This window comes from Alligator sinensis, unplaced genomic scaffold (genome assembly GCF_000455745.1).
Source record: "Alligator sinensis unplaced genomic scaffold, ASM45574v1 scaffold721_1, whole genome shotgun sequence".
NCBI classification, from domain to species: domain Eukaryota; kingdom Metazoa; phylum Chordata; order Crocodylia; family Alligatoridae; genus Alligator; species Alligator sinensis.
This window is the reverse complement of record NW_005841857.1, coordinates 3,806,572-3,823,865: the sequence shown is the minus strand read 5'-3', so window position 1 is coordinate 3,823,865 and position 17,294 is coordinate 3,806,572. Positions and strand designations below refer to the sequence as shown.

At 43.7% G+C, this 17,294-nt stretch overlaps 1 protein-coding gene across 2 annotated transcripts in view; it reads right to left on the bottom strand.

Annotated features, from left to right (window-relative positions):
• FAM135B (family with sequence similarity 135 member B) overlaps positions 1–17,294 on the bottom strand; it is a 392,360-nt gene that overhangs the window by 203,316 nt on the left and 171,750 nt on the right. For both annotated transcript variants that reach the window (XM_025214643.1, XM_006016449.1), the window contains exon 2: positions 9,802–9,897. In XM_025214643.1, coding sequence (XP_025070428.1) covers positions 9,802–9,878 — 77 coding nt within the window. In that variant the 5' untranslated portion in view covers positions 9,879–9,897. The remainder of the gene's footprint in view (positions 1–9,801; positions 9,898–17,294) is intronic.

The following is a 17,294-nucleotide window of genomic DNA, read 5'->3' as shown; positions in this document are numbered from 1 at the left end:
GAGCGGTTCCAAGAGCTGCTCCAATTAAAGCACTGCAGCATCTCATGCATCAGTGTCCCTGTGCTTAAAAATAGCAGCGGAGGTGCTTGAACTAAAGCTCGTCAAATGAGCTTTTGTTCAAGTGCCCCTGCCACCATTTTTAAGTGTGGGAAGGCCAATACGCAAGACCCAAGAGGCTGCTGGGGTGCGGTAATTACCATGTCCTAGCAGACTATATTAATCAAGGGTGCTCCGACACGCTGTATTTACAGAGCGTCAGAGCAGCCTCCCCGCTCACGTACAGACACCCATGTTGAGCACCTTCGTTTTAACAAGACTTCATATCACAAAATCAACTACATATCCAAACTTACAACTACATATAGTAAACCCTTAACCAACATACATCAACTTGCCACAAAAACCCTTAGAGCTCTTTTTCTTCATACAGGACCTGATGAAAAACCATTACCTCTGCAACCACCAGAATCTCTCCACCCCTCCCATCAGTCCTCTCTTCGTTCAGTGAAACGAGTGTGTCCTGTCCTTTTTCCTCCACTCCTCCTTCGCCTCTTCTTCTCCAATTTCTTCCTTGTCCCAATCAATGTAGTATTTCAGTTTGTGCAGCTCCAAGTTCAGGCACTCTCTTTCAGGGAAAGCCAACCCCTTCAAAATCCAGAGGTTTCTTACGCTCCATAAATTAGTTTTAACACATGCTAGTCAAGTCCTTAACTTTTACTCCAGTCCCTTTGGTATGAGTCCATATAGTACCATCCCTCACATGAATAACAGGTTTATTTTGGCGACGCTCAGAAAGTGGCAGACCCTTTCCCGCACCCATCTTATATATGTACACTCCCAAAACACCTCTCATTTCTTCTCCCCTGCATCTCTCCCTTTGGCACCTTGATAAGCAAGCTCCATCTATGTTGCACCTTGATCACTGGCAAGATACTTCTTACGACCATACGTGCTACATCAGCATGTTCCCCCTTTTAATGGTTTACCCACCAACCTCTCCCCACACCTTCTTCACTTGTCCTCTTGTGACGTTTCACACCAGCACCATCCTGTCTCTCTGCTTTCCCACTCTCTTCAATTTCTTATCATACTTCAGGACCTCCAACCCTACCTTCCCTATTTTATACCTCTACATCAAACCTTCGATCTTGATGCGATGAATTGGCTGTTGCCATGCCCAAGAAGCCTTCAGAGAAGTCTGATATAGACCCCGTTTCCTCAAAATTGCAGCTGCAGGACATAAGGTGCCACATGCTGCTTTGTCCTCTCTTTCTGTTATGGCCTGCATAACACACTTACATAATTCACAAAGATGAACAATCCCAAGTCCAGCATCCTCCCCATCCCTCCAGCTTTGTAGAGTTCAGACCTAGCCAACCGCTCTCTTTTAGCATTGCAGAAGAATACACATATTTCCCTCTGTACTTTTGCTAGCTATCTGGTGCCACGTTGGTGGGAATACAATTCCCATATATAGAATAAATTGGCAGACATAGATATATATGGGATTGGCAATTCTCATATATAGAATAACTTTAACTACTGCCACTTTTCCAGGAAAGGACAGCGCCCTTCTAGACCATAACCCAAGTATTTGCTGCATCCTTTCTGTCACCTGTTTCCATGCTGTATTACCTTTCTCCTCAGCATCCATCCGGATCGCTAGCATCCTGATTTCTCTCTTATTTGAAGGTCCAACTTCTCCGAATGCCTCCAGTTTCCCACTCCCATTATGGTGCTTTTTGATCTATTTAGTTTAGCCCCTGTCACTTTTCCATACTCTGATATATGCTTTAGCACCCTTACCATTGAAAGTCTATCTCCAATTACTACATTTATATCATCCATGTATCATACACATTTTACCTCTCCCCCTCCCAGTATCTTTACTCTGTTTATGACCTTGTCTTTTCTTATTCTTTGTGCTAATGGTCCAATGCTGCACATAAATACTAGTGGTGGCAGGGGTCACCCTTGTCTCACCCCATACGGTTTTCTAAAGCCCTGCTTAGATGCCTATTATTTTGGACTCAACTCTCTGCTTCTCTCTACAATAACCTTATCCAACATATGTATTTTTCAAGGAACCCCAGTTTTCCTAGCACTTTGAATACGTAATTAAGATCCACTGTCAAATCTGGGGTGCATGTGCCTCCACTGCCCCTCCCCCCAAAAGTGTGCACAGCAGTACAGAGCCAGCCCACACACAGCCCCCCGGGGGAGCTGCCCATCACCCCATGCCACTCCCCTCCTGAGCCCTGTGACCATGCATTTGGCCCCAAGCCCCATGCACTGCCTGGGCTGGGCAGCAGCCTCAGCCCTGCCCAACTCCCTCCCTCCCTCCCTACAGGGGCCTCAATCCCTGCGTCCTCCCCTCCCACCAGACTTACTTGCAGAAGCTGCTCTCCAGGCTGCCTGGCAGCCATGGGCATGTACTGCGGTTGACTCCTCTCTCTCCCGGCTTTCATACCCATCACTTCTGCAAGCTGCCTGACTGCCATTGCATTCAGGAAGGCTGCCATTTTACCACCTTCCCACTATTCCTCATCTCCAGCTTGCCCCTCCAGGCTGGAGCCCAAATAAGTTAATGGCAGGAAGCTGCTCTCTGGCTCTGACTTTGGCTCATTCCCTCTTTTTCAGGTTTCTTTTTCCTCATTTGCTTCCCTTGTGTTTTCTTCCTTTTCCCTCTCTAGCTCCTGGGCTCTTCTATTTGTTCCATCTCTGTTTCTTCTGCTTGTTTGATTTCTTCCTTGCCCCCCCTCTCCACCACCTCTACATCTAAGCTCACTCTTGCTCCCCACTATCCTTCCCCTCTTTCTTCTTGAGCCTCCTTAGTTGCATTAGTTGCACTCCCCTTTTTCTCCTTTCCTTCCTCCTGCGGGGTCTCCTCCATCCTTTCCCCTTCACTCTCACCCTCCTCTTCATCCCCACTGTCTCTTTCTGATGCACAATGTTCCTCAGGGGGTCTGACCTTTCTTGCACAGGCTTTGGGACCCTTGCAGAATAAGTGTCCCTCCCCAACAAAGTTACTGCATCTTAGGGATTCCTGGCTTCTTCTTTGGCAATCCCGCACAGTCAAGGACCATCATCTTCTGTAGTTTTCATACACTTCACTGTTCCAGTAAGTAAACCCCCAAGTCTCTCTGCCTTGGAAAGCAATCAGGCTGGTGAGATGTTCCACCTGCACCTCCAATATCTCAAATAGTATTTATTCTATGAATTGAGATCTGTCCATCATTGATCCCGTTTGCATCCCATCAGTGGCCTTGTTTCTCTTCCCGCCATCTTCTTTGCTGACTCATCTGTCTCCATTGTTGCTCCCATCTTCTTTGTCATCTTTCTTCTCTCTTCTCCACCTTTGTCCACTCTGCATCTATCTCTAGACTTTCTTTTCAGCTCTTTATTTCACTTTCCACCTCCTGGTTACTTGGCTTTGGCTTAATCCTCCTTTGGCTTTGGACTAATATCACACATACTATCAAACATAGGTAAAATGTGCTGCTCAAAAGTGTGCTTATGGAGTACCTGTGCTAAAACATGCAGCAGTTTCAAAAAAGATAGTATACATCAATTTGGGATGAACTAAGTTTATGAGTACTATACGCAAATTGCTACAGTATTTTAATTTTAAGATTATTCTTTGTTTCTCCCTTTTATGTGCTCAGGAGAACAAGATCTGATAGTAAGGAGAGGGGGAAGGTGCTACAAGGAGAAAGAGAAAGGGGCTACATGACCTCCCAGATTTATTTTCCCTGCTGTAGCAATGGGAAGGGGACAAATTCAAGGCAAAACCTGCAATAATTAGACTCTCTACCTGAAAATTATAACAAATTTATAAGTTTCCCATATATAGAATCTAAATATTGGAGGGTCATCTTATAATCAGGGGTATCTTCAACCTGAGTAAATACGGTGCCCCATCCAGCCCTGCTGACCTGAAAGCATCCAGCTTGTCTAAATGATCTGTATTCAAGGCTAAATATCTGCTCCTCTTTCCTTGCCAGCAACTGTCCTTCTCATCTGATAATTGACCGTTTCTGAGAAGACTGAAGTAAAAAAAGGCATTAAAGCATTTCATTATTAATTATTAGCTTCCTCTTCCTGTAGAGAAAGGGACTTAATACTTCTAATACTATGACAGGAGGAGCTTTGTTACCATTTTATCCCTTTCTACTTATATCTCAGTTTTTGCCTTGACCTTCCTGATTTTCTCCCTATATGTCTGCCCTATACTGCTAATACTCATGCTTAGCAACATGGGCAAGTTTCTAATTTTGTACGATTCCTTTTTACATTTCTTGTTCTTGAAGAGTTTCACTGTTTAGTCAACCTCCTCTCTGGTTGCACTTCCCACCGTTCTGGCATAATGTCACTAGGAGAGTGTGAGAGCTAATTCATTAATACTTGACATATAATCAGTCATCACAAGGGTAGAAGACATTAAATAACTAGATATAATCATCAAGAAGATGCCAACTCTATAGGAAGGATAAAGAGTTTAAAAAGTGAAGATACAAATGCCGGATCGGGGAAGGGAAGGAAACTTCAGATCATTATGCAGGGTGTAGACAGGAAAAATAATGACTGCAAACAAATTAATTCAGTATCACCTATCGGTAGCATATGTTTGGAATATTAATCAGCAAAACTGGATAAGCACCAAAATAAAAAGATGCAAGGGTAATTAGGAACTCATTATGGTAACAAGGAGCAGCAGATTTGCCCTCGCACCAAAAGATCTGATGTGAATGTCAGAGCCAAGGCGCTCTGCAGAAATTACCGAGTTCAGACTAGGCTGGCGGTCTCCTGTGACAAGTGAGAACTCCTCTGTGCGGCACCTCAAGAAACAGGAAGATTTCTGAACCACCTCACAAACTCCTGCTTCCTGCACCCAAACTCTTCTGCAACCCAAGCAATATAAGGCTGAACAACCAGACTCCAGTCCATCACATGTCAGGTCGAGCTCAGCCTGACTAATAGTTTCCACAATCCAGTTTTTTTCCTACTTTTACGGCTCTCTAAGGAGATCTTGCTCCTCCGATTAGGAAGTCTTTTGCTATTTGTGAACGCTTGAGCAAATATCTTCCTAGATGCTCTTATATGTTCAAGTTCTTGAAAATGCAGTGTTTGGGAATGAGGGTTTGTAGCTTGGGAGCCTGCATCAGTTTTTACACTGTAACTGTTACCTCTGCAAATGAACCGAGTTCCTGTAAATTTAATCCTGAACGAAACAGGATTTTAGCTGCAATGCTGTTGTATGCAACTGTAGTAATTATGCCTGGCAGTTCCCAATCAACAACACATTTTAACAAGCGCACAGGGATTAGTCCCAGCTGATGAGGTTGCTTAGTCTTCTACTGTATTACTGCAAGTGTTCAAAGGGAGAAGCCCGACCTCCAGAGCAATGCCTGCCTCCCCGGGTCCCCATAGAGCAGGGGTGGGCAAAATACAGCCCGTGGGCCAGATCCAGCTCATTAAGGCATTTTATCCAGCCTGTGGTGGCAGGGAGCACCTTGAGCTGTGGTACATGAAGCCAGTCCCCCCTGCCCCAGGAGCACAGCAGGGCTGGGGTGACATGGCAGCCAGGCTTTCTTCCTTGCAGCCTCAGTGGTGGCAGCTCCTTCTGGCTGCCACTGCCAGTGTCATTGCTGCACCATACCCGATCCCACTGCCCAGGCACCCCAGCCCGTCTGCCCCACACCCACCACTGGGGTGCTGAACAGAGCGGGCAGGCAGGCCGGCAGGGTCTCCGAGGAGATCGGCACAGGCTGCCCGCAAGCAGGGCGTGCTTGCTGGACAGATGGGATGGGGCCGCAGGTGAGAAGCAGTGTCCAGGAGTGGGATGGGTGGGCAGGGACAGGGCCGGGGCTGGGATCATTGGGCGGTGACAGCATGAGGCTGTCCTGGGAGCAGATCACAGCTCTGCTCCAAGTCCCACCCCCATGGTGTGACCACCACACCATCCCAGCCCCAGCCCCAGTCCTGCCCTGTTCCTGGATGCCACTCCCCGCCTACCCATGGCCCCATTTCATCCACCTGGCTTAGCATGCCCTCCCTGCTCTATGAAGACTTCGTTTGCCCAATGCCTCAGACCGGTCTAGTGATCTACCACTTTGGGAGTTTTGGTGAGCTGTTGTGGGTAGAGGGGCAGTGGCACTGGCTTGGCATTGCAACAGCTCACCGAAACTCCCTAAGTGCTCCACCAGCCCAAAGAATTGCCTATCCCTGCCATAGAGAGAGATGAAAAAGTCAGAAGGCTCTGTGCTTGGAATTGCAACTTTTTCTGGCAATAAAACGAATCAAGTGCCTTTGTTAAAGGTTTGTGCTCTGCCTTCCTAATACTTTTATATGGTGTAGCCAGGCTTCTTTCAAAACTAAGGATGCTAGATATTAATCGTTGAGCCACAGAGAAAGTGACAGGTGTCAGCTGGTCAGAAAGAAATATTGCTGTGCTCTCTGTATCCTGTGGAGAGGACTGGATTGAGTAATGCCATAATTCTCCTTTCACATCCGTCCCTGCAATGTATTGAGGCTGAGGCTGATCTCAGGCCGGTGAAATAAGCATCTATTTTATAGGAAAGCAATGCATTTGTCCTGTATTAAAGAAGAACGCCAGTTCAGAGTCAACTAAAGCACCCAATGCAACCATAATGCCTCCTCGTTCATTTAAAAGAAAAAAAATGGTTTTCAGAAAACTTAATCGCAAACCCACAAAAGCCAATAGGAACTTTCTGTAGGGTTCAAATAATTTTGCATCCTTTTCAGAGCTTTCTAGGATCTGAACTCCATCTATATGATGCATAAAGGCCCTTTTTATCCCCCGCTCCCCCCTTCCTCAGTTTTTATACCGAATCAGAATGGCTGCAGAAATAAATGCAGAAAACCTGGCTACAGCTTCATGCTGTTAGCCATCATACAGGATATTGTGTACTTTCAACTCTGTCAGGCAGTAACAACAGGTCTTTTATTGCACAGCCCAAGGACACTTTTCATGTCGCTCTATGTAGCACACAGCTGGGATTTTCAAATAAATCACCTATTGCTTGAAAATCAAGTTGAGACCAGTAGTTTTCAACCATTTTAGGCTCAAAGCATGCCTCCATTTGGAGTTTAATGACATCCCAGTTAAGAGCTACTTTTGTACTGCCTCAGCCTATTGATCAGGTAAGTGTAATGCAAGCAGGAGCAACCCCTCTTGCCACAACCACTTCCTGGTCTGGCCCCACAAGCACCTCCTTGAATGAGAGATGCACAGGTCAGCTCCACCTGGGAATGGCAGCCTGGAGATAAATCCATTGGCAAGTGGTTCTCACACTGCCGCTGCCTCCATGGCCAGGTGTACCTGCCCTAGGTGACTGTTTCCAGGAGGCACATGTCAGGCTGGGTTGGGAAGCAGTGTCCCTTTTTCAGCCACTTCTGCATCCACCCCAACCTGGGCCACCTGGAAACAGAGGCACAGAGGGCAGCTCCACGTGGCTGCGGCAACGATGAAACGATGGCTCGGCAGCCCAGTTAAGAAACACCGCTCAAGACGTTCACCTATCAGCAGTGAAAGTTTCTACTCATCCGCAGCGCAAACCATTCTTGAGGATGGGCAAGCAAAATATTGCATTTTTCATCATCAGTGTCTTCATTGTGGTATGAATAGTTACTGTTTTCTGTGTGGGCACAGCAAGGTCCATAATTCCAAGTTTCTATTTATTTAAATACATGCATGCACCTTGCGACGTATCGATTTGGTTTCCTTGAGAGTCCTTGCAGACAACAGGCATACAGCCTCGTTCCAAACTATGGCAATATGAACAATTATTAGAGAGTATTTATCAAAAAAAAAAAGTAGTGGCACCAACACAGAGCAACAGGCAGTTGCCTTCTCTGAATCCAGGTACCATTTTTTTATTTATTTTTTTTAGAAAATAAATTTTAAAAAACCTCAAAACAAATTTAAATATTCACTATGCCACAAAAACATAAGTGACTTTATAGTAAAATGGGAAATTTATTTAATCTGTTTGTTTAATCACATTCTCATGATCATATTTTACTCCTAGGAAAATTAATTCACATTCAAGACATTAGGTTGAGTTACAGGCTTATTTACAATCGGCAAATAGAAACAATGGACACGCATATATAGTAGTTCAGCTATGACTGCATTCACACAATACATCATATGTCATCATTTTAGCTACAAGCCATGGGTCTAGTCCACATCTCAATCTCCCTGAAGTCATTGGATCTACATTTGGCTTACATCTTTTGGAGATGTGGAGCATTTCTGAGGAGCAAATTAAAAAGAAGAGTATTTCTGGTTCATATCTAAACTAGATGCGAATCCCAGGGTTCAGGTTTCTGTTTTAGAAGCTCCTACACTCCTATTTCATGCTGTCATTTAATTTCGTCATAGAGACTCGGTTGTTCCACTTCTCAGAGCAGTCTCATGAACACAGACCTTTTCCCACCAGATACATTTCACAGTTCATCACAGTTAAAAAAAACCCAAAAAACTACACCCCATTTCCAGGTGGTGGCAGCTCTGAGTAGCTGAATTATCCCAGCACCTGAATGGTTCCAAAGTTTACGTAGCAGTTACCTGGAGATCCAAGATATCTGTAACAACTGAGATGCCAGGGTGATATGGGATAGAGGGTATTTAGGAATCAACCAATGGATGCTTGTGAACAAAAGACAAAATCCCACCAGACTATGCCAAAAAAAAATACATTCCCAAAGACTCCTGAACATATGCACCTTCACAGCCTCTTTGAGTAGACCATCAAAACAGGTCCTTGCTTTGATTACAAGAATCACGGGACATACCTGGGGTCAAAAAGCGACAGAAACAGAGTAATGTTCATTCGACTTTGTTAGAGGCTCCCCTCATCTAATAACCCCAGGAGTGTCTCACCTCCTCAGTGCTAGGCAAGGACTAGGTAAGCAAGTGGAATTTGTCACTTAGAAGTAACAACAGTAGACAGTCAGTAGGGGTTGGGCCTCAGTATATATTATACAGGGGTTAAGAAAATCACAGATGCTCTAAACACAGGTTTAGGATGTAGCAAATAATATTCATTGTTTCAGTTCTAAATGTCTCCGAATCAACAGAAGTCCATTAAACAGGAAAATGTACTTACTCCAGATATAACCCCAAAATAGACCGGACATTAGCTGGGTTAGCCTGAAGTCAATTAGAAGACAGGTTACATATGCACCTTTATAGACTAAATAAATTGTATATATAACGAGAAAGAGAGGGAGAGAGAGACAGCATGCACCTCCTTTCATTTGTGTGTGTGTGTGTATACACACCTTTGCACACTCACTCTTTCTACATATACCCATACATAGATGCACGTACATGTGTATACACATGCGCTATTCTTTATCTGCTTAGTCTATAAAGATGCATATTTGCCTTGCCTTCTGACTGACCCCAAAACAGACATTGTTTAATAGGGAGTGCAGAGCAGCTGTCTTTCATATCAGAGCAACACTGCTAACTCAGATGAGTTAAAGCGGTCGCTGTGCCTAAGCCTAGGCAGGTGGTTAAATGCCTTTAATCTGATTTTATATGGCATCATTTGAATAATTCAGTCCATCTGACTTGACGATAAATGGAAATAACATGCTCATCATCTTTAACAGCAATGAAAGATGAATGATCTCCCTCCCGCCACCCCTCAAGAGATGACATGAAGTACAAATGCATTTGGCAGGAAGCAACTTGTTTTAAAAACTAGCTCTTTTCCATAAATGGTTCTTAGGCAAACAGCTAAAAACTAGTAGAAACTCCAAACTCACCCTCGCTGGAAGAGATCCACATTATGGAATTTGTGTAGTTCCACAGAAAACTCGACCGTTCCCTGTACCTCAGACATGATTTTTTCAGGTCATCACCTAAACGACACATATACAGGTAGTTTAAGCACTCTGAATATTTTGCTTAACAAATTCACATCAATCACTCCTTTTTGGGTCAGCGCTTTGGGATTCATACAAAGCCCACTGAAGTCAACGGAAGCCTTTCTTTGGGAGAAGGGTCTTCTCGACTTGGACTTGATAAGAATCGTACCAAAGGACAATAATGATACATTCAAGTCAAACTTGACCTGAGGACAGAACAACACTGCTGCATAGGACTGAATCATAATAATTGAAACATACACCAGAATTAGTGCAAGTTCTCACAGCACTAGCCAAACTCTGCTTAACTATTATAATCACCTTCCTGTGAGGGAGATAGGCAATATTATTCCCATTTTACAGAATCCGACGGCCAAAGACAGCAGAGGTTGACACAGTGAATAAAATATAGGCCAACAATCCTGAGTTCTCAGGCAAAAGCCAGTGGAGTAATACGATTCTCTTCCCCCTGTCTTCTTTACCCTCTCCTACCAAGACACTTACCCAAGAAAAGAGAGGGAAGGTTTTCTGGGAAAAGAAATAATTGCAAAATAATGAAAGGAAAGGATTGCTGCTTTCAGTAATGTTGACTTCCCTCAACAAGGGATTCAATGCCACTCAGATACGGTTATGGTGGGGCTAAGGTTAGAGAGTGATAATATTTTGTCTCTTCCTCAAAACAGTTCTGCCAGTGTTCATTTCAGGAAGTAAAACCCAACACCCACAACCACGCTCTTCAATTCTGCAGTGTGGCAGCAAGTCCAAGCTAAGGGTTTATCAGGGTCTTTGGCCAATTAAGAGTTTATTACTCCCTGCATCCTCCCAAGACTGCCAGTAACGGACTGCCAGCTCTTAGAGGCAGTCTGAATGATACCAAGGATATCGCAGACAAAACGCGGCAGACCCAATTTAATCGAATCATGCACTCTACTCCCCTCCATATAAAACTCTTGTATGAGTGTGGAGAAGGATGCCTCAAAAGCCTCCGTTTGAGCTCTTCTTCCTTAACAGGACAGGGAAGCGAGGGTAAGAAGTGCCCGATTCCCTGAGGCCATGGACTGTGAACAAGTGCATTAACAAGTTCCCCATTTAGAAGTTAGAGCAGCTCTTATCTGCAATCCTGCCCTACCTCTGCAATAGGAGAGGGTATGCCTTCGCAGGACTCTTGTTCCCGTCACGGCCAAAAGTGTGGTAGGTGCTTGTACATCCGTGCAAGGCAAAGCAGGATTCTGATGGTTCATTACATGCACATCTGTCAAACAAGCAATGTACTGTAGCTGCCTGATAAGTCTATTTGCCCACTCCTGACTATGCGTTTCCCAAGTGACTGGTTTATTTATTCCACAAGATATAAACACAGTTGTGTTTTTTTTTTTCTTTCTTTCTTTTTTTAATGGTTGTCCTTCTCATAGTCTCATTTTTCAAAAGCAGCTCACGTCCCCCTTTTTTTTTTCCACTGATGAAAAACACACGCATTGCAGACTGGGATTCAAGAATGACAGGTTCTGCAGCATGAAGTTTTAAGCATATTGTTATATTTTATATATATTAGCCATACTACATCTATCACCATACCATACATTTGTGCTTGTAGGTATATGTATATATTATGCATATATACATATACACCTTTTATACACAAGTACATGTACATGCTTTATGCATACATATATATATATAAAGCCACATCCTTTTATATATATATTTGTTCACACGTGCATGCATGCGTGCATGCATGCATGCACAGGTTAAAAAAATTTACAGCTGCAGATACTGTATATATGGGAAATAACTGCTGACCTACTTGTTTTAGTCATATTAGATACGTGAACTCTAATATACGGAACCAAACTTTTGTTAAAATGAATTCAGGTGTCACACCGTTATGATTTCTATTACAATTCTGAAATGACAAAGGTAAACTCAAATGTTGCTATCTGGCCAAGCTCATGTCATTTGTACCATTTCCCTCAAGATAACCTTGAGGTTATCTGCACAATGCTAACTCCCTGCAATCAAGTAGGGTAAGTCAAAGGAGGCCATAAACGGGGAAAGGAACACTAAAATAACTAGGCAGTGGCAATAATAAGTTGCTATAATAAACTTGAGGATATAATAGGGAAGCCATTAGTTGCGGGAATTGCTGCTGGCCAGCTACACAATCAGGCGAGGAGTACGCTTCCCAGAATAAAAGACTATGTTCAAAGTGGGTACTAAACTGTGAAAGATAGTGGGTATAAAGGAGAAGGGCATAAGCGGGTTGTCAGCAGACCAGGGCTGACATCCAAATGGATGGGAGCAGCAGAGGAAGACAGTCTGGTTTTCCCAACCAGAAGTGGAGATAGGTTAAGCTGAAGACATGTGAAGGGTTAGGTAAAGAGAAAAATGTGTACAGGCCCTTATTTCATTTACCTTTCTTTGGTCCCTTTTGTACCGTCAGTGAGTGATGAAATGCTGCTTCCGCTTGAAGAAGGAGCTTTAGAAACACTAGCTGCCTTACAAGGGAGCAGTTCCCCCAAGTGAGAGGGCTTGCAGGCCCCCAGCTGAATCACGCTTGTTGGATTAATACAGTGCGGCTCAACTCCTCTGGCACTGGGGCCACATGAATGACACGGGGTTGGGTCCATGGACTGAATCCAGAGCACAGCTCATTTATCAGAGGTGCTGGTGGTAGCTGTGTTGGTCTAAGGACGTAGGCAGACAAGTTTCTTTGAATAAATCTGATACCGTTTATTAGACCAACTCAAATAGTTGGAAACAATTCTTCTTTGCAAGCTTTTGGGTGCAAACACCCTTCTTCAGGCAGAGGGAGCATCTGCCTGAAGAAGTCTCCCTCTGCCTGAAGAAGGGTGTTTGTACCCAAAAGCGTGCAAAGAAGAATTTTTTTTCAAACTATTTTAGCTGGTCTAATAAAAGACATCACATTTATCTAAAGAACCTTGTTTACCTCGTTTACATTTTTTAAATAATACTTGTGTTATTTTCTTTTGCTGCCGATAGGGCAGGGTAGTGGTTGTTGAAGCTGAAGCCTCTTGGCCAAAGTTTGATGCTTCTCTTCATTTTCATTTGCTACTGCCATGCACCACCTTCAATAGCTCACTGTCTTTGGGTCAATGGAGTTCATTTTAGTGGCGACTCACCAAACTAACCTGTGCTCTTTCATATGATTGGGGCGATTTGGTACTTACACACATAAGTACACTCAGAGATATTAAAAAACAAAACCTCCCAGCACTCTTTCCTCCCAGGACAGGGAGACAGACTTGATGATCTCTTCAGGTCCCTTCTGACCCTAGAAACTATGAAAACACCTGGTTAATGCATTTCTAGTTGAGATTCACAATCAATGCTCTAGCAACCAAAGGGGATACACTGAGTGCAAATGAGAACAAAGTTGTCCCATATCTCTGTAGAGCCACATAGGGTTTACATGACCAAGATTTCAGTTCACCTGCCAGCGTTGGTCACCGGGGCTGGGGCAGCAGGTTTGGGCTCGGCAGGTGTGATTTATTCTCAGAAGCTGTTCTACAGTAATATAAAACATGTTTACCTGCCCCAGCAGACTATAAATCAAAGGGTACATAGCCTGACATTTCCTCAGTGTTTTTGCCATACATGTCTGTTTTCCATCACAGAATTCATCAAAAAAAAATCAGGGGCCAGGGAGGAAAATAAAACATCCTTTGCTAAAGAACAATGACTCATAAAACCTTGAAACATTCACTTAGTGCAAGCGTAAGAAAAAAGCGGCAAGCTGTTTCTCAGGAAGCAAAACAGATCTTGGAAACGAGCCTCCGAAATGCAGTCCCACCATTCCTGCGTACAGAGCAGCCTGCATGTTACTGTGGATTTTCTAGGTGGCCAAAAGTTGCTATTAAATGCGGGGGGGGGGGGGGGGTAAATTTTGTTTTTAAATTCACAAATTACGTATATAAAACATAGTCCCAATGAAATGTTATTGTTCTCTTCTCTATACCCATCTGCTCCTAGCATAGCAATCAATAGATTCAGGGTAGAGAAGCAAAATAAAACACAGCGTCTGAAGAAATGGCATTGGAGATTCAGGGGGAAAGCAGCTGCTAGAATGGAAAGGGAGCTAAGCTATTAATAAAAAAAAAAAAAAAAAAAAAAAAATCTCTTTTGGTCCTTGAAATGCTTCTGCAATTTGCCTTTTTTTGAGCCCAAACAGATCCAACTTAATCTTAAAATCACAATTGCATTGAGAAGCCTTAAATGCAAGTGAGCTCCTTTAAGTCAAAGCAATCACAAAGAACAGGAGGTGCTTTGTGCCCAGCTCTTCTTAGCCATTCTCCTCTTTGTGAGTCCAGCCGCTTTGCTTTGCAAGGGCATTAAGAGAATGGAGAAGGTGAGACCTTTCATACTGTGGTGATTTATTCTTGGTAAAATACCATGTTACCACTACAAAGGATGCTGGGCATGTACTTATACTCCCAAGATCTGAAACACCCCAAGGCGCACACTTTACTAATTACAAAAGTCAATACAAGTAAAGTGCTCCAGGCCTAAGGCACTGCAACTCTCCATCTAAGAGTCTACTTTTGCGGTCTTCAAGAGGAGACTGGACAAGCACCTAGCTGGGGGTGTCTGAGCCCTGTGCTCTTTCCTGCCTAGGGCAGGGGGTCAGACTCGATGACCTACTGAGGTCCCTTTTGACCCAAACATCTATGAATCTCAGTGTGAAGTCTAAGGGTATTTTAGAAAGTAACAGAAACTTTGAAATACACCCATTTTGTGTGCAATGGGTGGGAAGGACACAGCAGTGGGGAACATTATGGACACTGCTGAATGCACCCGTTGCTTACAACTATGTAGAGAAGTGATGTGGTCCTGTATTACTTTTAATTCCTTTAGTTCTTTTGCCCAATGACTCCCTCTGACCTCCATCCACAACCTAAAGATTGTTGCAGCCCAACCCTCCTCTTATTCCTTTCCGCCTATCAGCTGTCTCTCAAACAGCAGCTGACAAATACTTTCTTCCCAGAGCCGGCTCACAGGTGCTCATGTGGGAAGGGTCAGGGTATACAGGCAGCAAACTGATCTGCACCTGGCCTCTATTTTCTAGCTGTCTACTGTTCATCCAGACTTCAAGTCACTGAAAGGGGCCGCATCGTGGGACAAGGAAAGGGATGTCCCCAAACCCAAAGCTTAAACGGGACAGAGAACCTCTTCCAGAAACTCACTGGGGATGTCAGAGCCCCATTCTCCAGGCCCTGCTCCAAAGCAAGCAGAACAAGAGTCCAGAACCTGGCTCTCCATAGGAGTGCCCTATGCCCTGAGCTATTGGCTTGTCTTGCTCTCAGTCATGTTTAAAGATCTCAGTTTCATCCCACAAAAGGGAGTTTCCTGCCCAGAGGTAAATGTAAAGCATTGAATCAGCAATTTCCCCTTCAATTCAGGAGCCATCCCTGGTATGGCCACTGATCCCTAGGGTCCCAATCCCTCAAAGGGATTTATTCATATACTGATTTCTCTAAATTGCTGCTTTGGAGGCACAGGGAGAAGAGCTGGGCCATGCAATAGTGGATTGGGCAGCAGCCGGTGGTTTAGTTACAGGCTCCTTTAAGTTAGAAATCCTAAGTAATAACATTAAGAACAGAAGATTGTCTAGGCAGGACTCTGACTGCAGGCATCACTGTTGCAAAAAACAGAAAATCCAGTTTTATGCATCTACTGAAATGCAGGCATCTTTTGGGTGAAATGCAGCAGTCTGACAGTACACAGCAATGATCATCGAGATGAAGAAATGAATTTTGCCATCAAATCAATGAGGGGCAGGGTTAATTTAGAATGTATCAAAGATAGAAGACTTGACAACTTTTCTCTTTACAGAAAAATAACTCTTTTAAAAATCTCCATAACTATTTAGGTCTTTTATATCTCCCTGCCTGCCAGGTGCCTGCTAATTTTCAACGCTGTCTCACAATCACTGGGAATTACCTTGTAGGGCTACTCTACTTACAGCCCCTTTGCATCACCCCTCATGATTTGTGAATGCAACAGGTTCAGAGTACAAGCTGCCTACAGTGATCGCAGTGCTTTGGTTGAGTTTCCATCTCATCATACGCCCTTAAATTCTCTCCTTAATTTGCAAGCAAAGATGTAGAACAATACTATAAGCATAAATGAATGCAAAGACCATGTCTTTAACCATCTGTATCGTTTAGGAAATATGCTCGTTTGTGCGCTTCAGCTTAGTTAACATTAAAAGGGGTTTGCTTTTGCATTCCTAAAGCCCAATGCAATCTAGAGGTGAGCCTTCAAAATAAGCTTCGGAGTATTTCAGATATTTTAAACAAATGTTTTGGTTTTTTGGCCTTCTTGGGAAACTGCTATGGAAACCATATCTATAATATATAGCAAAAATAAATCAATAGTTTTTCAAGGTTTGTTGATATCTATCTGTAGACAGCCCTGAGAAAAGAGGATATAGGGATTTATAAGCCAACGAGTATATTTATTTTATAAGCCAGCCATTTTTTGGTCTACATCTACCTTCATTATTAAAAAACTCCTCTAATTATTGCCTCTCCCAACCCATTTGGAATCCACAAGATCCTAGTTACAGCCTGGGTCAGAGGTTCCCAGCCAACCCGTTCCATGTCATTAGCATGTAACAAATGCTTGCATCTAGCAGTAAAGCAAGGGAAGGTGATCATGGTGTCCTGAAACTTGCTTGGGACCATTTTTCTTGAGAATCCATGACCTGCATTATCCCAAAAGGTCAGCAATCTGATGGAGGAGGCATATTTCCAAGAACAAGGGTTCTGCCAGAGGGTTGGCAGATCAGTTGTGAACCAGTGTCAGAGTTTGTCAAGAGTCAGTATTGGGTTATTACAAGATACATAGCCCCAACGATATTAGAAGGATTCAGTAGAGTCACAACTATATAAATTGAGGCTAAACCACTGGACATTAAGAGTGAATACCAAATCTAGTTTGGCTGTAGTCAGGGGGTGTCAAGACAGCAATCTTGAGATCAGCTCTGCAGAAGACCCTCTCTGCTTCTAGTAGCTGAATATTAATAGGCTGCTGCTATTGCACACATAGTGGAATGGGCAGGGACAAGAGAGCCACAGCAGGAGGCAATGGATCAACTTAATGAGAAGAAAGAGAACACAAACCTTCACCTAGACTAGGATCCCCACTGCCGTGTGATCCTTGCCTTCCCCTTATATACCTCTTCCTGCCCCGAAAAAGAAAATACCCTTAAAAACCTGCCCCCAAACCTTTATGTGCAAAGTGATATTTGAAAATCCAAAGTCCAACTTTCAGAGCTTCTGAGCACATGTCTATCCTAGATAGGGTGGATATACATCCCATGTTTGCTGGGTCAGTCCAGTTTTAAATGCCTGTTCCTGGCTTCCCATCTG